This window comes from Amphibalanus amphitrite, unplaced genomic scaffold (assembly GCF_019059575.1).
Source record: "Amphibalanus amphitrite isolate SeventyFive unplaced genomic scaffold, NRLGWU_Aamphi_draft 000290F_arrow, whole genome shotgun sequence".
NCBI classification, from domain to species: domain Eukaryota; kingdom Metazoa; phylum Arthropoda; class Thecostraca; order Balanomorpha; family Balanidae; genus Amphibalanus; species Amphibalanus amphitrite.
Genome location: NW_024881785.1, coordinates 334,354 through 358,549, shown reverse-complemented (window position 1 = coordinate 358,549; position 24,196 = coordinate 334,354). Strand labels below are relative to the sequence as shown.

General features: G+C 46.0%; 2 protein-coding genes across 2 annotated transcripts; both read left to right on the top strand.

Annotated features, from left to right (window-relative positions):
• The first annotated feature begins 3,759 nt into the window (after positions 1-3,759).
• On the top strand, positions 3,760-16,358 carry LOC122387573 (probable chitinase 2). Its single transcript, XM_043377903.1, has 10 exons — positions 3,760-3,988; positions 5,189-5,265; positions 9,594-9,794; positions 10,070-10,170; positions 10,359-10,490; positions 10,851-10,978; positions 12,629-12,761; positions 13,180-13,365; positions 15,743-15,868; positions 16,018-16,358. Exons 2-10 carry the CDS (start codon positions 5,199-5,201, stop codon positions 16,168-16,170), a joined length of 1,227 nt encoding a protein of 408 aa, XP_043233838.1. The 5' UTR covers positions 3,760-3,988; positions 5,189-5,198; the 3' UTR covers positions 16,171-16,358.
• A 1,215-nt stretch (positions 16,359-17,573) lies between these two features.
• LOC122387572 (apolipoprotein D-like) lies at positions 17,574-18,934 on the top strand. Its single transcript, XM_043377902.1, has one exon. It carries the CDS (start codon positions 17,596-17,598, stop codon positions 18,178-18,180), a length of 585 nt encoding a protein of 194 aa, XP_043233837.1. The 5' UTR covers positions 17,574-17,595; the 3' UTR covers positions 18,181-18,934.
• The last annotated feature ends 5,262 nt before the right edge of the window (positions 18,935-24,196 follow it).

Sequence of the window (24,196 nt, the reverse complement as noted above, 5' to 3'; positions counted from 1 at the left end):
AGAAACTCACAGTCTTGGAAGCAGTCTTCATCAGAGATAGAGACCCTCTCATAAACAGACAGATGGATATGAAAGGGTCACTCTCGCTCTATGATGGACGGCCCCTAGCACCAAGGTTTTAGGAAGGCTTAGGATCAGATACGAATGCAAATGAGAATGATTGTCATCTCGATTGAATGGTTATTTGTGTTAAAGATGTTGATGGACGATTGTGTTAAAGATATTTATGAACGATTGTATGTACGTTAATGACATCACGGACTGGTAGAATTTGTTCTCGATACCGCAGTGTGGAAGTGTAAGTGTAACCGGAGGTGCTACTGCTACAATTGCTTGCTCTCGTTGCTGTTTAATTTAGTTCTAGGTCACTGAAGAAATGCAAACCTGTTATCTAGCGACGCACGATCCGAACCATAGATGTACTTTTTTCTGTTTTTGTGCCTTATATGCATGTCTGAAGATGTTAACGGATATGTTGACGAAACGTTACCTGGCAATATAGGCACTATTTTACATGAATTTTCCTTAGATGATCGAAAAACTGTGAGAAGCCTAGAGAATCTTGGCAAGAAGCAAAACAACGCCCGTTACGCTGTCATTTTCATTGAAACATATATATATATATATATATATATATATATATATATATATATATATATATATATATATATATATATATATATATATATATATATATATATATATATATATATATATATATATATATATATATATATATATATATGCAAGTTTTGTTAAACACAACAGCATAATGGGCACTTATCTTCTTCTTATTAAGACTTTCGAGGCGGCGAATGCACTGTCGAGGTTCGGGTTCGTGAGAATGTAAAATATTACCAAAAGATGTCATAAATACAAAATATCATAGCTATATTGTTGCCAGTTTAAATGTACAGCCGGGGACTGCGCGACCCGCGAAGTATACTACATTGGTCACACCACAACGTCTCTGAGCAGACGTCTCACAATGCACCTGCAGGACGGAGCCCCCAAGAAACACTACACAGAACATCACAACACCGCACTCACACGTGACGATCTCGTGACCAACACATCCATCCTAGCACACTGTCAGGATCGTAGACGGCTCGTCACACTTGAAACAGTGTACATTCGCGACAAAAAGCCAATCATCAACATTCAGACAAAGCAGAACACATCTCTATCACTGTACGACAAAGTACTCGCGGCGGGTTGACTGATTTATCTGTCATATGCGCGTACGTATCTCGCTATGGTGTTTTTGATGTGACCTTCCTTCGCGGAGGATGAACGAATGTGTTTAGGGTTATAGCTCATGTACGAAAACAAAAGTGTGTTATTTTGTTTTGAATGCTGTGACTCATCGACTGAATAGTTTTAGTATCATATCCGTAATATCTGTTCCAAAAATGTAATTGAACCCATTTATCTCAAAGTATGACTTCTAAAACTGTGTGACTGTAATTTTCTTGAAAATGATCTCTGATAGATCGAAACGTCGAACAACAATATAGCTATGATATTTTGTATTTATGACATCTTTTGGTAATATTTTACATTCTCACGAACCCGAACCTCGACAGTGCATTCGCCGCCTCGAAAGTCTTAATAAGAAGAAGATAAGTGCCCATTATGCTGTTGTGTTTAACAAAACTTGCATAAAAGAGAACCTGCTTCCGAACTATTCGAATATATATATATATATATATATATATATATATATATATATATATATATATATATATATATATATATATATATATATATATATATATATATATATATATATATATATATATATATATATATATATATATATATATATATATATATATATATATATATATATATATATATATATATATATATATATATATATATCATTCGATGCGGATTGACGAGAGGATCACGATGATGCCCTTAGTTTGTTCCTATCTTGACTAATTCGAAAGTTATTCGAGAAAAACTCTCCATATCTAGCGCCGCCATTTTGACTTTTTCGACCCCTGTGACGTCATCTTTGACCTGACCTGAAAATGACCTTAGTAAAAATTGTAGATCTTGGCCGTGCGCATCCGATGCCGTTTACCGCTTGTCGCTATCTTGCTTCGTTCTCGAGATCTCAGGGGGGGGGGCGGTCATCCGCCCCCCCCCCGTCGCGTCGGTGCGAAGTTGGCGCAGACCCCCGTCGGTGCGCGGGTTAGGATCAAAACTAATGCCCATTTTGGTTATAATAGGACCCAATGAATAAGAAAAACTCGGTCGCTTTCCAGGAACAGAAAATGTTTCATTTTTTGTTGCATAGTGTAATTTGGCATATGCGTTTTTCGGTAAACATGTCCGGTGATGAAAACTAACTGAAAATCAGCAATAGTTGTTTTAGAGTGTCTGTTTCGTGGACATATAAATACGTTCAACCGGCTCCTTTGAATGCTGCAATGGCTCACTGATAAACGATAGACTATCACTACGTTTCCATGGTATGTACAAGTTGAGCCGATTTGATAAAATGGATCTGCCCCATCCATCTACATCATTTAATAGACATCATTTAAAATTGAATATATAGGTTTCAGTGTTCGCTAAAATTATATGTATGCTCATTTTTGCATAAGTTGAATAGTAGGGTAGCCTGGGGCAAGACGCCCCAGATAATTTATTTTGCTACATAACTTTTGTCCCACATAACCTGGAAGGCCAAATTTGTGCTCAATGCGTTCTTTGGACATTTTACTTTAAATTCCACCCCTCAAATTCATTCACTTATGATCGGACTCCCAGCTAGGAAGTGGTTTGTGAAGCAACTGCGAATAGGGCGTTTTGCCCCAACCCCAGGGCAAAACGCCCCACGGCCTGGGGCAAGAAGCCCCATACTCTAGATTAAAGATTAAACATGCTAGTTGACTAAATCTTATATGAAAGGTCCGTTAGACCTTGGGAGGCATGGCACTGACGTTAGCACCTTCCATCCTATCAGGTGTTCAGCTACGACACTATTGTATGAGCAGGTTTTTCACCTGCCTCATAAGGCCAAATAATAAATTATTGCAATGCAAATGTTAACAAAATACTTCCTTTGCCATCCAGTTGCTGAGAAAAGTACATATAAATGCATAGAAACATACCGTTTGCCAGCTACCGAACATTGGGAAGTGGGTAGTCCGAACAACACATGAGGTAAAACGCCCCATGGGGCTTTTTGCCCCGCGACCTACTGGGGCGTTTTACCCCATCACGTAGTTCGGTCAGAGAACAACGCCTTGTACTCCAGGAAGACATAATTTAACACGAACCAACCCGGCATTATAAGCGTTAGACAATAGTTGTTCAAAATACATAAAAGTCGTTAACCTGATGTGGACGATAAAAGAACGCCATGATGCATAATCTGACAACAAAACATAAAAATCACTCCAAAAACACATTTTTGGCTATATCTCCCTAAAGAGTCATCACAATTTACTTGCAGTCTGTTCATATAATGATCGTATAGTGCACGTTTTATAGAAGAGAGGATGTTTCCCCAGAACCTTGCCAGTTCCGAGAAACATCGGTGAGGCGTTTTACCTCGGCGGGGCGACTTGCCCCGGTCTACTCTATGCGAGAAAAACGCACATGAAACATCGTTAAATCGATTTAGACGTGTCATAGAAACGTAGCTTATGTGACCAGAAATCAACTATCTATTCTGTGGACTTGAATGCCATATCTGGGAGGGGCTGAGAGGACGGGGCTGATTCGTGGAGGGACGCGCGGCAGACAGCCGCCACCAGGAAGGAGCTGGGCGGTCAGACCCGGTGCACAGGGACCCGGCGGTGCGGTTGTGCACCGTCCGGCCGGCTGCACGCGGTGGCTCACACCACTATCAGCTGGGGAGGCGTACCGGTGGTGGGCAGAGGTCTGTCCCAGAGGGTCAGACAGTCCACGGGCAGCAGCAGAGCGGCTCAGCCGCTCCGAACTGATTGAGCCAACCGACACTCAACAGGTAGGAGAACCAGCGAGGGGCGTGAGACCATGGAAATATAATATGTTTCTAAGTAAAATGGTTAAGTTGACTTGTTAATTTGTTAATTTGATAAGAAATTTAAGCAGTTAATTTGACTTCTCCTGGCTCGATATATACTTAAATACTAACAGCGATCTTATTACGGAGCGAGCGAAGCGAGCGTAGTCTTTCCTTAGATTAACGGAAATTTCTGAGTATGAGCGGCCGGCCGGCCGGCCGGCCGTGGTCACGCTTTTGCGACGCTTATATCTCAGCAACCACTTGACCGATTTACACGCGGTAATTTTTGTAGGGTAGCTTCATTCCTTCTACCAAGTATTGGACTATTCCCGATGCATGCGGGTGACCCCTTATGCACGTGCCACGTGCAAAACGAAGAGGTGTCACTTTTGTAATTGTTGCAATATCTCGGTAACTACTTGGCCGATTGCGCTGAAAGTTGGCATGCAGGTAGGCACCCACTAGACAATGCATATCCATGTGCCAGAGTTGGGGTGCTGCTGCACGTGCGCACGTGCAGGGGTCGATTCCAGATCTCGAGAACGGCTGGACCGATGGCGCTCAAATTTGGTACATGGTTAGGGACCGGTTAGTAGGGTGCCGTGCACAAGTCAGTTGGGACCCATTTTGCACGTGCGCACGTGCAGGGTGCCGCTTCCAGATCTCAAGAACGGCTGGGCCGATTGTGCTCAAATTTGGCATATCGCTAGAGACCGGTTAGTAGAGTGCCGTGCACAAGTCAGCTAGAGGTACCCCCTCGAAATTTCGCACGTGCAAGGCTCACCCTCTCGCTCGCTCCGTTAGTCGCCCCAAAAGGCGTTATACTGGTTATTACTTGAAGGAAGCGAATGCTAGTCTATCTATAATTGTACAAATAAAAATATGGCCCCTTTCTGGAAGTGCGATTCGTGAATACCAGCCTATGTGATCAACCATTACGTATTTTGTTTTGAGTTAGGTATGAGGGGCGACGGACGTTTCGAGATTCAGTATCATTTGCCTTTGCCATACCTATACCATATCCCGAGTAAATCTCTATACACCCTACATGAATCCTGCTATGCCTAAGTAAGGATAATTACGTCAGACTTGGGTATCTGCGCAGTGCGCACCGGCCGCTAAAACAATAACTTACATGCAGAGCACGATCACACGGCTGCTAATGAACGTTCATTTCAGGCTCGTCAATATGTCGATCCGTGCGCAGTTAATGCTGGCGCCAGTGATGGTTCTGACGACCGTCCTCATCGCCCAGGGTAAGTGATTATTTACGTTTCTTATAATAATTACGATTAATTACATAATGATACGAGTGAACGGTCGAAGGGCAGGTGACAGAAGTGGTTAGCACGGTTGGAACGTTTTAATTGTCGGCTATAAACTAAGAGAAATGTATTTTCATCATAGGTGCAGAAGGTGCGAGCTGCTGCAGTGGCGGCGGAACACCTTCAACTAAGCGGGGGGAGGGGGGAGGGCACTGCCGACTTTTGGTCCCATTCTTTCCATGCAACGCTCATAGGGCTAATGTTAAAATGGCAAAATCAAGGGGGGAACGGCGCCCCGGTGCACCCCCCCCCCCGCTCCGCCGCCTATGAGCTACTGCCAATGCAAGATTCTGTGTATATGTCTAGACATCGATAGATACCGATGCATGTCTGGTCTATGTCCTCTATATCTTCGACGTAATCGTATCTGTATGGAATGTAGCGATGAAAGTTGAAACCGTAATTGCGAACCGCTAATCAGCGCAAAGTGCGAAACGAAATGCAACGTTAGGTAAGCAGCAGCTTTCAATATTGTTCTCGGTTTCACTAATCACTTACTATTTTTGGTAATCTAAAAAGAGAAAAGGGATCCTGAAAAAAGTGAGCCAAATCTGAGCTAAAAATTTGGGAATTGGTACGCTGAAGCTCCTGGTTGGGAATGGCCTAGGTCTTAGATCTTCTGTAGACCCTTCCGTTTCCTCCATACCTCAATTCTATGTATTTATGGGTCTGAAAGAAGGTATCGCACAACCATCACATCAAAACACCATGGCAACAGTGTGTCATTTACACTACTTCATTAAAGGGACTATCCCAGTATCCCACCTTCTAAAATGTTGTTAAAACCAGTTAAATTGTGCCCGACTTTATAGATTGGATGACCAGGAACACGGTTCTGGCATTTATTTTTCATTAAACATCTTAGGCTTCCCATATTCCAAACACAAACTTTCAAATATGTGACGTCACAGCCCAAAATTACCTCCTTCCCCAGGCCACATTACTGTCATAAAGCTGATTCTTTTTACTCTGTAGGCACCACAGCAAAGTTCAGACCAAGTTTTAAGCGATTTTTCAACGAACAAACCCATTTAAATCAGAATGACTAAACGAGGTGACGTCACACTAACGGTCGCTCCATGTTGAAGATAAGGCCTTGCGCAAGGCCCATTTTCAAATGAAGGGAACGAATTTCTTCAACACCAAGAGGCCGCGGGGGTTGCAACCTAGATAGATAGTGGTTTCTGAACCTCGCCGCAAACTTGGCTATCTCAACTCAAACCCCATGTTAAAGGTGGGATAGTCCCTTTAATATCTGGGCCAATTGCTCTAAAACTTGGCTTATGTCGTCGGACATTCAACGGACTATGTATTTTCATGGTTGGGAATTGGGATGCTCAACCCGGCACCGCCTGGGCTATTTCCGTACTCATGACAGCCTGGGGGGGGGGGGGTGAGTCGGATCCGACCCCCCCCCCCTGTTATCTCGAGAACCAATGGTCGTATCGAGCCCCGCGAGGCGGCATTCGAAAGGTCTCTACGAGACCTTCCCTAACCAATCTGTGATCAAAACTAACACGATATTCGTGATCAGCACCCCGGAAAATCCCTTAGCAGTCACACTTTACGACTTTCTAACAGGTCCCGATATTCCCGATTTCGGTTCATTGACCTGACCTGGAAGGTCAACCGATGACCTAGGGCCTTAAAATTGGGTATCATAAGCTTCCTCTCGTGACGGGCAACACGCTCGTTTTTTTCCGCGAAGCTCTAGCTCCATCAGGTGCCAAACGCGAGGGGGGGGGGGGGGTCGTACCAACTCTTGTGCCGTCGAATGACTCGAAATGGCCTGTACCGACGAGGGTTAAGATTTTAAGATTGAGGTCAACTTACGGGTCAAGGCCAGGTCAAAGGTCAAATTCTGGGGTTTTGCATGATGAGGCTTACGGAGAGCGGAATCGATAGCTCCTGCTCAAAACTCACCAAAAATGACCTCAAAGGACTAGTGAAGATACCATGTGCGTATAAGGGTCATACTAAGCACGGGTCAAGGTCAGGTCAGGTCACGAAAGGTCACGGTTTTCACTTTCTGCTACATGGGCATGCGACCCATGTTTTATGGCTTATTTTTCACGCCAAATCCGATGGTCATGGTTAATGGTTATATGTAACCCAAACTCACTGTCCTGGTCATCATCAAGCACAAAAGATCGTTTGTATTATACATCACCAAGAAAAAAATCATTTTTTCAATTTTTTATCTTCGACATAAAAATGCACTTTTCTAGACGAACTTTTGTCCCAGGAATCTAATGCTGCCATTTGTTTTCACATGCGATGTTCATAAGTGCCTCAAACTCACGAAAATGTGTATGACGTCACCATGCCCTGTACATGTTGGAGCTACTTTTACAATTTGGGGGTCAAAAATCAAGATAGAAAGTTGAAATTTGGGACAACTAATGTTCTAATAGAGCTCTATAACATATATTCCTTTTTTGTGAAGATGTTGATTTTTTTATTTTATTAGCTGTTTTAAAAAACATAGTTTTTTTAACCCTCGCCCGCACATGCCATTTTCCCATCCTAGAACGCACATAGGGGGGGGGGGTGGTTGCCACCCCCCCCCCGCGCCATTTCGTTCCTGTTGGAGATAGAGCTTAGCAGTAAAGACCAAAAAGATTCTTTGGGAAGAGACGAATCCAATGATACCCAGTTTTACCTTCTCAGGTCAGTCATTGACCTTCCAGGTCAGGTCAAACTAAAAAATGTTGCTGTTTTGGGTCACCGTTGGATATCAAGTGCGCTGCTTATCAAATGCCGATGACGATGCTGTTTTCTGGTGCTAAGCCAGCTAGAACCTCTTTGTCACACTATCCGACCAGAATTTTGCTGCTGAGGTCATTTCAGGTCAAGTTAGGTCAAGGTCAATTATATGTGTTTGTATGTCTGTGTGTGTCTGTGTGTATACTGATGTGTGCACCGATTGTTTTTGGGTCCATATCACATGAAATCATGATCTGAGAAGCTTTTACCAAAAATGCAGTCAAAAAACTTCACAAAAAGTAAATTCAGCTTGCCTAAAACGCAATTATCTTAGATGACCTAGGTTGACCTTGACCCTGACCTTGACCCCTGTACATCGTCGAACAACATGTTGCATGATAGGTGGGAGGTAAGACTGGCAAAAAAGGCCGAAATCAGGGTGTCAAAAGCTCACAAGGCCCATGGCAAACGCAAGATGCTGAGAATTGGCCATTTGGGTCATGACATGACCTGAAAAACAAGGTCATATCTCCGAAACCAAAAATCACAGAAACTTGAAATTTTCAGTGGACATCAAGAAAGGATAGACGAGCAGCTATACGAAAAATCAGCCTTCTAGCTCTAAAAATGTTGAGTGCAGAGTAGAAAGACTGCCTGGGGGGGGGGGTGGCAACCACCCCCCCCATGTGCGGGCGAGGGTTAATTTTTAGGGGTCAAAAACGCACTTTTTGGGAAAAGAAAGACAGCCATTTTAAAGAACTCATTGAGCTCTGTGCCTTTTCATGTCTTTAATTTGCTTAAACCCTTGATTTTTGGCGATTTTAAACATTTATCATTTTTTGACGAAAAAAGCCATGTCGTTACATCAATAAAATCGATATATCTCAAAAAGTTTTTGAAAACATTTGACAAATGCCGTCATATTGATGAAGGAGAAGCTATACAAAGTTTCAAGTTGATAGCGTAAGCGGTTCCTGAGTTATTTGTGAAAAACGGAGGGGGGGGGGGTTCGGATCCGACCCCCCCCAGGCGGTCGCGGGTTAATGCAGTGAGCACGTGCAAGGACCGCCGGTTAGACGGATGACCCGCACAGGTCACGTAGGGGTCTTACCTTCACTCACTTTGCAGCTTAGACTACAGACTGTTGTAATATCACTGCATTGTGTGTAATCGGCAGTGTTGCCGCAAATCTGGTAACGTGGTCTGGCAACAGGTGTCAGTTCGAGCGACCCGACCTCACCACGTAAAGAGCGGCAGCAGTGGGCTGTCTGAGGGGAATGGGAATGGGACAGGTGCATCCGTTCGGCGGCAGTCACCAGAACCACGGCAGCTTCACTGACTGACCTCGGTATTCAGCCTTGATTCAGCCGACATCGGTGCTCTTGTCCTCAGCCTGCACTACACCGTATGTATTAGGAATCCGTACGTGTAGGACATAATGTGCGCATTACAGGGAATGGCTGAAAATGGCCTGATGTACCCTTGGATGTGCCGACGTATCAAAATCCCCGCTGTACTTCTGACGTCCCCTCTAAAACTGACCCATGCCGCAGCCGCGGCCGACCCGCCGTACAAGGTGGTCTGCTACTTCGAGAGCTGGGCGGTCTACAGGCCCGGACTGGGCAGTCATGACGTGGAGGACATCGACTTTGACCTGTGCACCCACCACATCTACACGTTTGCCGGACTCAACACCAACCACAAGATCCACTCGCTGGACCCCTACCACGACCTCTACAACAACTACGGAGAGGGTGAGCCGACTAACGAGCCAACGATTGCGAGGGCTTGAGGAGTTAGCCGAACCGAACAATGATTTGCTATAATGATTTGCTTATAGTTGTCTAATTGCCGTTTTGTATCCCATAGCGAAGAGACATTTTGCGTCGAGTGAAGGTTGAAACGTATATGCATTGCCACATTATAATTTATAGTTATGTACTTGGTACAGTGGCACATGTATGCATATTGCATAATGCATACGAGTATTTCATGTGTTTTTAAACACAAAATCGCCTGGCTGTTACAGGTGCTTACCTTCGCTTCACGGGCATGAAGGAGACTCACCCTCAGATTAAGACCATGATTTCAATCGGCGGCTGGAACGAGGGATCCAAAAAGTACTCACAAGTAAGTACCCAAGTCCCAACTAAACACCGGCTACTTGCTTATTTAATATTTTGCATCACATTTTCAACAAATTCTGTATCCGAAAGCCTAAGTAGATTAGAAATCTATAATACATATAGTAATTTTACCATGGACTTAAACAGCTCCTAGATTGACTTCAGTTTTAATATTTCTCTGATTCATTTCAGATGGCATCGTCGGCCGAGTACCGGGCGACCTTTGTCCAGAGTGTGGTCGACTTTCTGGCCAAGTACAAATTCGACGGACTGGACCTGGACTGGGAATACCCCACGCTGCGTGGTGGCGCGCCAGAGGACAAGGTAAGCCCTAGGTATACTCAGTTAGCCAGTAGGTAGTCAGTACCCCATCCCATGCGGGCCGGCGCCTGCAGGGGGCTGAGGTCGAGGACAGGTCTCAACTCCACAGGCTGGAGCCACAGGACAAGAATAGTAACCCAATTTGTGATGTTGCGCCTCACAGGAACCCAACATCATTTTTGGCGCTAGATAGGATAGGTACTGGGGCGATTTCTAGCCAATTTCTGACATTCGAAAGTGTAAAGAAGTCGGATATTCATGGCTGTAATTTATGAATAGGCAATTCGATGACTATTTGCTTATGTGTTTAAGTTAAAGTGAAGACGCCGGCCGATGTCGTCATGTTCGTTCCGTCTTCCTCAGGAGAACTTCGTCCTGCTGCTGAAGGATCTGAGCGAGGCCCTGCGACCGAGAGGGCTGCTGCTCTCCGCTGCCCTCTCGCCGGGTAGACAGAATATCGAGCCGGCCTACGACCTCGACGAAATGGTCAAGTCAGTAGTCTGGCTGGTCACGCACGTAGAGGATATAGGCATGAGGGAGGTTGGTATGTCAGTCAATTCAGTCAGTCAATTCAGCTGATATGTCAGAGGGCGCAGTTGATGTGATGTATGTGAATATATAGATTACCATGAGGGAGGCCGCCTTTCACGACGCTCATTATGTGAATGGCCAAAAGAAGCATTTTTATATGTTTTAGGAACATATTAGAGGCAAGATGCTTAGTAAAGAGCAGTGTCATTGCTTGCTATCTTCGTTTGTGAAAGCACAGTTTGATGCCATTTAACCCGGCCGGGCCCGGGGGTAATCCCAACCACCCCAGCCCGGGGGGGGGGCGTTTTTCGCACTCCCCCTGTCTAACTCCGTAAATAAGTGAACTACAGAAACAAAAGCGATACCAAGCGAAAGGTCATTACAAGACAATTCTAAAGCACCTACATTTTTGACCTCAGGTCAATTTTCAAGGTCAGAGGTTAACGCCAAAGGCAAAAATCGGCACATGTGTAGCGATCTCAAAGTAAGCGTTCTAGAGGACGGCAGGATGCATAAAACCGGCAAAATTGGGTGTCAAACAAAAGAAGAGAACCTGAGGATTCCGGAAATGTGATCAGAAGCAAAGGTCAAGGTCAAGGTAATGCTCAAAATTGACCTAAAATTTTGTACTTTTTCGTACATCTTGCGTGCTAACTTCCAAGATGTTTTTGAAATGTTTTGAGGCTTATCAGGTCCTATTTGTGGTTCATCTTACGATACAAGGCTGCTTAAAGGTCAAGGTCACAGAAGAGTATCCTTGCTAGAGGCTATTTCATTGATTAAGTTAGTAATAATAAATAAGACAATTTTGCCATCCGGAAGCTCTAAATGAAGGCTTAGAGGAAAATAGATGCCAGATTCGTGATCAGCGGGTACGAATCCATCTTAAACGACCTTTCATGTGTCAAGGTCAATCAAAGGTCATTCGAGGTCACATGAGGTCAACATAAAACTTGACCCTTTCCTAACAAAATATATATCATTCGACGCGGCTTGACAAGGTGAATGCGATGGTACCACTGCCGTAGCTCTAGGACCATTGTTGTCGAAGTTATTTGCGAAAAACTAAAACCACAGCTGGGGGTCGTTGACCTAACCTCTGACTTCAGGTGACCAAAACTTTTTTCTATTTTTCTCTAGTTCAAACGCTACACAAGCGTGCTCGTAATTTGTCTTTATCTCTAAAACTCTATTTTTAGCAGCTATGTGAAGTTGGCGTCTGTGACGCCAAAGTTTGCCGTGCAGAGGTCTAGAAAAATCGACCCTGTGACGACATCAATGGGGCTAGGTCCAAATTTTTTACTTCAGAAGATGTAAAATTGATGGGAGAATAGGTACCTACTAAAAGTTTCGCTTTCCTATCCCCAAGCGTTCGGGAGCTATCGCAGATATTCGCCAAGGGGGGGGGGGCGAAAAACGCCGCCTCACCCCGGGCCCGCGAGGGCTAATCTGCAATTCATTATAAATCAGCCAAAACATAACTGAACTGCATATCTATTCCTTTCCGACTGAAGAGTTTTTGGGTAGGTTTTGTCAGGTTTTGTCATTCAAACGATGTCACGTAATACGCGTCCTCGAGAAGCCGGCACTCCCACGGACCGACCTCACAGGTACCTGGACTTCATGAACGTGATGAACTACGACTACCACGGCGACTGGGACCCGTTCATCGGCCACAACGCGCCCATGTTCCTCACGCAGAAGGACGTGGAGCACGGCGAGCCGTTCCAATGGTTCAGTCTGGTATATTCATCGTTCATTGTTCATTGTTTATTACCCACTGGTAGTGTGGCGTCTTCAGTGATTGCTTGACGCTGGATCTCTCAAATATAAGCAATGTGAACATGTCGGTCACATTATGCACTATTGCACAATGCCCAATGTAATGCACAAGGCACAAGTCACGTAGGCAATCGATCCCCTAACAGTAAAGTAAACACTACGGTAAACAGTAAAACAACTACAAAAATCAGTGCTTCGCCATTAAATTGATCGTTTACTTACATCCGTCTCATGAAAGGAATAAAAAAGGTATGGTTTGAAGAACTTCAATTGGCAGTAATTAACTGATGAAAACGTCATTGAAACATGTCCATTGTCCACAAAACTAGTCTGAAGCTGATTTGTAAGCCTCCGTAACGCAGCTTTTCGACGCCTTCAGAACTATACGATGAACTACTACCTGGGACGAGGCGTGCCCGGCTCTCAGTTGATGATGGGATTCCCCCTGTACGGCCGCGGGTTCAAGCTGCAGGACCCGTCCAAGCACGCGCCGTACGACCCGTCCAACGGCCCCATGGACGGGTGTCCGTACAGTGAGGAGCCCGGATTCTGCGGCTACAATGAGGTCAGTGTGGCCGGCGGTTGGGATCCGTAACATCGGAATCAATAACGGCATGGACTCAGACTCAGTTACACATTTTCATCGCAGTGTCAGGTAAGCAGCGAGCGGTACAGACCGTTATTGTGCCTGAATGGCAACTACATATTTGGGATCTTGAACTTGTGCCATATCTTAGCGCCTTCCTGCACAGCTTTACATTTCGTAACTCTTGCTGAAAGTAATGGCCGCATTAAGCCAGCGCGTTCTCCGTCATATGCGCGGGAACCGGGGGGCATTGGGGGCATGGCTCCCCCCCCCCAACTCTGGGGCCGTGGGGGCGGTGCCCCGACAACTTTGAGACGAAATACCGCCCTTTTTATGCAAATGTTTTCTTTTTTGTTGAAAAAGCCAAGAGATGGAAAATAAGTGGCCTAAAACCGGTAAGAAAACTACCTATATTTGGGGGTACCCTAGGTTGATCTCTATACGTTGTGACCCCCCCCCCCCCAGGTCTGAAAGTACTTCCCGCCAGATATGTGCATGGATCCGAGAAAATGGATCTGGGATCTGATCCCACGGATCCTGATCTCGGATCCGACTGGATCATAGATCCAGCTCTGTAATTTATCGAGAGATCCGTAGGGAGCACAGATCCGAGTCTCATTTTTTGCTTGAGATCCAGTGGGATCATAGATCCTCACTTATTTTTTGTCAACACATATATCCCAAAAAAAGCACTTGTTTCAACTCAAAAACGTTCTGTTTTAGTGATTTTATGTGATAGCACGTCATAATCCACAGTTTTGTGTCACTTATTGGCATAGAAGCCCTTTAAAACATGGTTTCAAATGTGGTGCATGGTGGGATCCACTCAGATCATAGATCCATGTTCTTAAATAATCGTCAGATCATATAAGATCATAGATCCAAGATGTATTTTTCACGCCGGATCCGGTGGGATCATAGATCCCAACCTGTACTTTGCTTCGAGATCCACTGAGATCATAGATCCATCACTCGGATCCATGCACATGTCTGCTTCCCGCGCCCCTGTATCTCCGTTCAGTACTCGAAGTCTTCTATCTTTACTGCTATGTTGCACTTAAAAAAAGAACTTAAGCAGCGTAAGAGCAGACAATATTAGAGCTGTTCGAATGCACCATTCTCCATCACCTATGTTTGTGCATAGGTTCTTACAGAAACTCATGGTTGGCTTAATTTCAGATAGATTTTTTGCAGTGATGGTGTGACGACGGTTAATTGCAAATGCCACTGACCAAATAACATTATATGTATGTCCGTGCGACTTTTGTATTTGAATTGGTTTGAATGGAAGTCGACCAGAGATGAACGAAATACAGGGATGTTCACGAAAAACTGACACATTTTAAAACGACTTTGTGAGCATGTGAGAGCTCACGGAGACTTGATTTGCATGCCATTCGAAAGCCTGTTGAAAAAAGTTTTGTATGTGCATAGCGCCTTTAGGTAGCATCACACGAGTTTTCAAATAAATAAGAAAGCGTTAAAATGGGGAAATTTGACTTGGCGACAAAACTTATCGGAAAAGCAATGAAGCTCTCGCGGCTACCATCTGCCACCACGACTGAACCAGTCCACGAATTCGTCTAAAATTTGGCATATTAATGTTTCGATGGATTTTGTTTTATACTTTTGGCATATTGTGGGCAAATTCCTAAGGAATGCCAAAATTGGCAGGCTTGGAAGTGCTGATGCCAGAAACCATGGCCGCATGCTGGCAGTCACTGTAGAGTGGTACCGTGCCATCTTTTAACGGCTTCTGTTAGCTACTGTAGCGGAAATGGGTCGACGTCTACACCATTTGGTGGTTCTGGCACGTCAGGGCCACCACACGTACAGTAACCGCGATCATCGGTCTCACACGAGAACAGGGGGAGGGGGCATTGTCTCGCGCATCACCTCTCACCCATAGCCGGCCATTTCGCTCTACCTCAACACCGTGGACTATTCCTGTGGGGTCACGTGAGTGACATGGTCTGTAGCAGCGGCCCAAAGGACATCAAAACTCCCGACGAGTGCAGTGAGAGGTGTTGCAATTCTTCAGGCACGTGCCCAAAAACGGGGGATAATTTCCTGTTTCGGGCTGAGTCGTGCACTGCTCCAAAAACTCGTCATCTGCAAAATACGCTGTAACTTCTTAGAAACGAAAATGACATATTCCCAAAATATGTCAATAAAAACTTAGAAGTCCACTCTATTTGCACATAGCATGATCACTGTGCTGAGGGCAAGTGTTTTCTCGTAATTCGGAAATAAAATGTGTCAGTTTTTCGTGAACATCCCTGTATCAATCGAATATTTGGGTAATTTTGAAAACATCCACAGTTTCCTTCCCATTTCCCAATTTGACTGTTGACAGCTCTGTGAGCGGATCTTCAGCCAGAGCGGGTGGACGGACGTACACGATGGTGACATGCAGGCAATTTACAGCTACAAGGGCAGCAACTGGATCGGCTGGGACGACCTCAACATCGTCAAACTGAAGGTAGGCTTTGAGTCCACTCATACCATAGAGAGGAAAAAATAATATAGCAAAGCTCAATCTGTTTCACTGCTTTAAATTCGTTTTTTTTTTGTCGCAACTTCCTTCTCTAATTTACTCGTATTTCACACATCACATGTACATTTTGCCAGTTGGACTACCTGAAGAGTATCGGAGTGGGCGGCGCCATGTTGTGGTCGATTGACACGGACGACTTCCGCGGTTTGTGCGGACCAAAGTACGCCATCGCCAACCTGATCTGGAGCGAGCTGAACGGAGCCGCCGACTCTGAGGGCCGGGAGTAGGGTCACATCCTGGAGGAGCAGCGAGTAGTGACCCTCCCTGCTGCCGTGAGGTGTCCAGCAGTGGGGTGTGGTGTGCCATAAAACGTTAGACCGGGATCTGTGTTACGTTAGGGATCTTTACAGTGCAGTGTTCAACGGGGTGCTATTTTTGCGATTACAATACATATGAAATGTGCATGAGCATTGAACATTCCTTTGCCGCTCTTCATGTGATTCAGCACGTTTTAGCTCACTTCTGTCGCTATGCACAGCTGACGTTGAGGTTTGAAAATGATACTGTAATCAAATTTGGAAGGCAACACAGGTTTATGCGTCGAAACGATTCGCGGATGAGCGGTGATCCGTCGCTACGTCCTCCAGTCACCTCCTAGCCCCGATCCTGTGTCGGCTGCCGGCGGCTCTGCCGACCCGGATCTCAGCTACTGCCGCTCCCGGACGCCACAGTCAACAGGGGAGAAAAACACACCCCGGACACAGCGCCTCGACACGGGCCGGCGCACACAAACACAACACCGGCAGGAATCGTGGAGACCGCCGCCAGGCAGGTGTGTTCGGGTGATCGCCGCGGTAAACTTTCACCGAGGAAAGTTCAAAACAAACTTGAAATGGATCAGTGCGTATAACTCCAAAACGAGCTTGAAATAGATCAGTATTGCGCAACCTACAATGCGACGCACAGCGGAGTTCCGCCAGGCACGAAAAAACTCACACGCGGCATTGTGCGATCACAAACGGTAATGATAGATAGCGCATTCACTCTCAACTCAGTGACCCTACCCGACAGGCGTACGTACCTATAATTTCAATCGAATGGAATAGTTCCAAGCCTGAAAGCCAATGTCGCAAAACGACCTGCGAATCTCTCAGGGGTTTGATATATCAATGCCATGAGTCCTTGTGGTGAGAACTGAGAATGACGTTTTTATCAATATCCTCGCTTTCTTCTATGTCTGGTTCTTCTGGTTGCGTACTTTCGTATCTTAGAACAATGCCATGCCTCTTCAGCGACTAACTACAAGAAGCCCTTGAAACGTGGAATTCAAGAGCAATGGCTAGATGCAACAGGATGCCCAAAATAAATCATGGCTGGTGCCCATGCAAGCAAAATAAGACGCACTAATCAACGCATACCTAGGTACTTGTCGCACATTGACCTCAGAATGTGATCCTGGTTTTTTAGCTGCCCACTCAGCCCAGCTATACTTTGCGCTGACGAATGGTAATGTCAACAAGCGTCGGAAATCCCGCCGATCCTACCTTCCAGATGATGGGGGATGACTCACCCGTGTTTCGGCGTATCCGCCTTCGGTGTGTCCTCACCGACCCGCCCAGTTCCGGCGCTCTCCCTCCCTCCCTCCCTCCCCTCTGTGCGCCGTGGCGCGTCGACCAGCGGCGGCGGCGCGGCGGCGGCGCTCAGAAGCCGACATGGACTCGTGCCGGGCGCTGCGCGTGCTCTCGCTGCTGGTGTTGGTGGCCGCCGCTGCCGGTCAGGTGCCCTTCCTCGGCAGCTGTCCGCGACCGCCCATAGTCGGCAACTTCGAGCCGCAGTTCTACCTGGGCCGCTGGTACGAGTACTCCAAGTACTTCACCGTCTTCGAGGTGGGCCGCAAGTGCATCCAGGCAGTGTACTCGGACGCCGGCTACGGCCGGATCGGCGTCACCAACCGCAGCATCAAGGTGCTCGGCGGCACTCGCAGCGACATCCGCGGCGTGGCCAAGCCGGTCGGCCGGCCCGGCCAGGCCAAACTGCGCGTCAACTTCGAGGGCGTGCCCAGCTTCGGCAGCGACGCCAACTACATCGTACTGGACACGGACTACACGCAGTACGCCATCGTCTGGTCGTGCTCCAGCCTGAAGCTGTTCAACACGCAGCTTCTGTTTGTGCTGACCCGCGAGCAGTTTCCCAGCCCGTACCTGGTCAAACACATCATGAAGCGGATCCGTCACTTCGGCCTGGACACGGGAAAACTACAGAAGACCGACCAGAAAAACTGTCCGTACGGCCACTGAGGGCAGAGTACAAACTAGGACGTACAGACAGACTGGCTGCTCGGTTACTGATGAAACGTCTCCTGAACTCAGACTGTTTGCGCGCGGCCAGTTGGAGATTTATGTAGAAGGAAGATGAACTGCTGTGTGTTGGTTCACTGTTCGCTGTGGGAAAGATAAAAGCTTTGGATTTTGAGGAACTCAGGACTGCAACTGGATGTCTCATCCGGAACAATTACAAACTGAAGAAAATGAGTGTCAGCCGCGTTAAAATGGATATTTAATTAATGTATCAAGTGGATGAGTGCCGCTCAATCAGTGTTAGCTAGCAAAATCACTGCGTTTTAGGTGAGCTGTGTGTGACTTTCGTCGATGACATATTGTGCATGAGATCATATGATAGCTGCCTACGTGACATCGTGACATATCAATGACTACTGAAACGGTGGCATTCAACATGCTTAGCTAGCATTAATCAACAATTTGTGCGCTTGCATAAGGTCTAAGTTCGTCTTCCATAGCTCTATTTATTTCACATCTAAGTTATTTTGAAGCTACTTAGCAGACGAACCGTTGATCTGTTATCGATTGTTGGTATATCTCTCGTCTTTGGCTGTTTTCCACGCAATGTGAAGTAACATGCGGAGATGCATCTTGCAACATATCAGACTCAGCATCTTACATATATGGAAGGCGTCGTCTGTTTGATGTTTTCGATTATATGATATGTGCTGCTTATATGTACAAATGCATAAACTTCAAAAGGTAGCCGAATGCCGATGTTTTTACTTATGCAATCTTGAAATGTTCAACAGTATGTTAACCCGCGCACCGACGGGGGTCTGCGCCAACTTCGCACCGACGGGGGGGGGGGGGCGGATGACCGCCCCCCTGAGATCTCGAGAACGAAGCAAGATAGCGACAAGCGGTAAACGGCATCGGATACGCACGGCCAAGATCTACAATTTTTACAAAGGTCATTTTCAGGTCAGGTCAAAGATGACGTCACAGGGGTCGAAAAAGTCAAAATGGCGGCGCTAGATATGGAGAGTTTTTCTCGAATAACTTTCGAATTAGTCAAGATAGGAACAAACTAAGGGCATCATCGTGATTCTCTTGTCAATCCGCATCGAATGATATATATGTTGACCTCGAAAGGTCAAGGTCAAAGGTTGACCTCAGGTCACGTGACCTCGAGGTCATCATGTATATCATTCGATGCGTCTTGACGAGCTAAACACAATGAGACCATCCACGCGTCTGTATCTTGTTCCTGTACGGAGTTATTGGCCAAAAACCTTTGGTGACCTTTGATGACGTCACATGACCTCACAGCTGCCCAACAGCAAAACAGACCTCAAGGTAGTGAAGGTTGATCGTATATGAAGTCATGTATGGTATATGGGGCCATTCCGACCCATTTTAGTGGTAAAAACAGGGAGTTGATTTTTCCCCCATTGACTTATAATGGGGAGGTCGCGAAATTGACCTGACCTTAGGTCACCGATATCAAAATTCCGAGATATACAAATTGTAGCTACTAATGACCTAATAATATCCTGCGACTTTCAAAGGCCTCCGACATCTACTGTAGCTCTGGCACGGTGACAAAGTTGCAAAAAAGTGACTTGAGGTTGGGTCATTCAAAGTGACCTGATGACCTGACCTTAAAAGGTAGGAGGTTCAAACTTGCACACCATGTGTAAAATTGATGAGGTTATAGTCATACCAAATTTCGCGGCGCTACGCGCCGCGGTTTTCCCGCTATTCGCGAAAAACCTCAGGGGGCGGATATCCGCCCCCCCGTCGGTGCGCGGGATAGGATTGTTATCAGAAGGATTGTTGTAAGATTGAAGGAGCTTGTAAGGATTGTTATCAGAAATAATCTAGCACGGCTATCAACAATATAAATCCTATGTTGAATAGAGCTTTAAAACAAAGCAAAGTATTTTAGTTTCATAAATTTGTGGTTGTACAGGCTACGGCAACAGCATGCCGAAACATTCTTTCAAAATGAACGCACCATGACACTATCCCGTCACTATCCAGAGTCGATTATACGTAAACTTGTTATTCAATGCTAGGTCGTATATGATGTGTCAGATGTGTGAATGTTAAACAATCTATACAATAAAAAACTTGCATTTGCTCATTATTGTCGTCGTTGAGAGGACAAATCATTGTGAGCATTAAATTTCACAGATGCGTCTCGAGCATAGGTATGAGCACGGCATTATTATTTATCCCTACACGGCTGAGGGGAGGGGTTCGGTAATCGGTATCATTTCACTAACGGTTTCCACAAACTGCAGTTAAAGGACATAGAGCTGACATTGGACATACCTGACCTTTTATTCAAGCCAGAACTTTCGGTATCCGCCGCATTTTCAGATGCATGTACAACAAACGGCATGTGGGAATGCATTTTATCTATTTATAAATGCTCATTTACATCCTTGTATTCTTGTATTCTTGTATTCATTTTATCACCGACGGGTTATGCACCCATTTACAGGTGAAGTCAAATAATACATTTCCCACACTCACAAACACTTCAGGCACATCGAACACTTGGACTTGCATCTCAGCCGTCCCTCGATACATAGGCAGCCACTCGACTTCTGAATTCGCCGGCGCTGCTCCTCCATATATCCACATCGCGGTTTGCATCCAGGAAAGTTGCTGGGAGGGCGATTAAAGATGGACGTTTTCACAACATTGACACGCAGTCGCGCCAGGGAACTCGCGGACATACTCTGATGCCTAAGCAGACGAACAGGTACTGAGAGAGGGAACACATCGAGAAGGAACGATGAACGTATCATCTGGCGATGTATGTCCCTGATGAAGAGAATATCAAAACGCTGGATCCTAGCTGTCACGGTGTCCACTCCGAAGTGCTTAACTAAGTCTCGGTACCCTAAAGAAACTCCAGTCACCCGACAGCGAGCACAGAGCCAGACAAGAAACTTTTCCTGCACACGTTCAATTCTCTGGATGTGTGACACCGCTGCTCCTCCCCACACCACACTGCCATACTCAAGGATGGAGCGAACGTTTGCAAAGTAGGTACGTCGATAACAGAGCGCGCTGGTTCCCGGTTTTGAATGGCTTGCCTTTCTTCCCTGTCTGGAGCGTACGCATTAGTAGCCCAGTTAAGAACAAATAGGTAGTTCCATTTTCGCTGATCATTCTGAATAGTTATGGTACTAAATAATTTCTGATAATTGCTCTTCCAAACATAAAACTTGTTGACGAATATCATAAGACAAGAAGGTAGGTATTACCGATAATTGCATGCTCAGGTCACAGGTGTTCTCTATTCATATGAATTTCCGTTAAACTTTGAATTATTCCGCTACCAAGTACCAGCACAATGCTACCTGACCCACTTTATTACCCAAGTACGAATGTCCTGAATACTGATACTCTAGTGCAGGTGTAAGGTAACAGCACCCTGCGTGCGACAGCCCGCTTTCACCGGGGAAGGGCGGCTGGTCTGGTCTGTTGGTCACCACCCGCTACCCAATGTGTGGACCCCATCTCAGTGCACTGCGTCGACACACGGGGCCGTGCCGAGTTCGTGCGACCCCAGCCCGGCGGATGTTTGATCAGGGCCGGCCGATAGCCCGAACCGACGAGACTAGGTGTGACACAACACGGAAACGGTCCCCGGTCCCGGTTCAGAGGAAAGGGAGCGAGAAAAAACGGGCGATAAGAAGGAATGTCACAAATGAGAACATCGGAACATGTGATCCACAAATTAGTGAAAGTTTGAAAATGTTTAATGATTTCGTAGAACCCAATTATTACCCACTATCCATCCGTATTTATGTATCCAGTATTCACACATCAAAGTAACATGCACGGGTTAAACGACTAGCACGGATAAAGTAAACCATTCAGGAGGTATATACCACTGTCACATGGACGACGGCGTTCCGGGCTCAGTCATAGCTATGCCACCAGGACTTATATAACACGACCCCGCTCAGCTCAGAAAACGTCGCGTCACACATTCCAGCCGGCCCACCGGGTAGGGTCGACAAAGGCAGCCGGGGTGGACTCTCCGTTGCAAAGTAGCAAGTGCTAACAAGATGCGTGAATAGACCTTGGGTGGATCTAACGTTACTGTCTAGTGTCTATGCATATAACTATGAATGCATTATCGCTTCTGCATGCTGGTCACCGCTTCCAATGGTCTATCCATTGTGACGACATGGTGGCCACACAACACTTTCAGTCATCGGTGCAGCATGACTGCCCACGCACAGTAAACAGATGCGGGACGGTGATTGTGCGGAGGCTGTGACGAAAGCTCAGCCACGTGAGATCTGTCCGTGGTCCGTAGCTTCCCTCTTTTTCTCGTCTCGAGTTTCTCGTTACGTTTTTACTGCTGATGGTTGGGGAAAGATGGCTGAGAAAGCTTCTGTTGCACCATCGGACCCATTCTTTCCAGCCATGCAGCTTGGTTTGTTAACCCTCGCCGGCACAAGGGCACAAGGTGATGCAACTCCCTAAGTTTTTCGCAAATAACTCACGTAAAAAGTGGCCGATCGCGACGAAACTTTCAGTATCCTCGCGTTGATCAATTTTACACTTAGGTACCCTAAAAATTTCATGACTCCGACCCAAATGACCTTTGGCCTGTGACCCTATTTTTTTTAGACCATGTTTGGCCGGAATCACGATTAGGCGTATTTCGGCTCGCAAGTCGCATTAGCCGCGCGTTTACACTTTACAGTCTTTTCGTGGTTTCAAGCGTTCAAATGTGATTTGATGTTGCAGCTCCCATGCATAAGGGTGGATTTCAAGGTCACCTGAAAATCAGGTCAGGTCAGTGACTTTTAATGGCCTCGGTTCACTTTTTTGAGTTTTACATGTTTCTTGGCTAGTTTTTTTTTAGTTGAATTCCAATTTAGCAGCCATTTGAACATTTACGAAGTAGTTTTGGTGTCTTCGTAACATGTTACGAAGCTGTCAAGTGTTAGAGGCGGTTGACACACACTACGAATACCCGGCAGGACCCCTACTGGTTGACCTGATCTGACCCGACCTGGCCTGACATTCTAACAGGTCCCCATTTTCCCGACTTTTGGGTCATTGACCTGACCTGGAAGGTCAACCGATGACCTAGGAGCTTAAAATTGGGTATCACCTGCTTCCTCTCGTCACGGGCAACACGATCGTGTTTTTCCGAGAAGCTCTAACTCGATCAGGGGCCAAACGCGAGGGGAGTCGCACCCCCCCCCCTCCCTTGTGCCGTCGAAGGACGCAAAATGGCCTGTGCCAGCGAGGGTTAAACTCTAGTCACAAAATAGACGAAACACTGGACAGGAGTGTAGAGGCGCACGCTATAGTGATATAAAGGTGCCGGGTCAGCCGTTTACCCGCGCCGGGCCGGGCCTGAGAGGTGTTTGGACACCACGTTGAGCTTTTCCGAACTATCTAAAAAAACAACGGCACGAAGTGCCACCGATTTTGGCGCAGCTGTTCATGCGTCTTTTCTGCGTCTGTTTGGAAAATTTCAGACCAAGGTTGCCCAAAGTCAGGTCGCCAGGTAACGTCAAGTGACCTAACCTTAGACAAAGTTAGAATGCTCGCCATAGCTACACCGACTGAACGATCACATGTGAACTTTCATTATAATTGATGAGGGCATCAGTAGGTATTTATAAGAAAACATCATGCTGGAATTTTTGTTATTCGTGACCTAAGATCAAGCTATTTTTGCGTCATCTCCGACCATTACCTAAAGGTAAGTCAATGGAAATATAGTGAAAGGCGCCTCTTTTGGACGAACGTCATTCTAAACACTCTCAAACATCGGATTACAGATAAAAATGACACACTGAATCGGAAAATTGCACCTGTGACCCTTCCTTATGCCCTTGAGGCCATCTCAGGCCATGGAAAACCTTTCTGACAAACACTGCAGGCTGGACATGATTGCAAACTTTTTTAGGCTTGGTCAGTTAACTTGACCTGGTGACCTGACCTGACATGCCCTGGGGTCAAAAATTTCACACATTGTCCA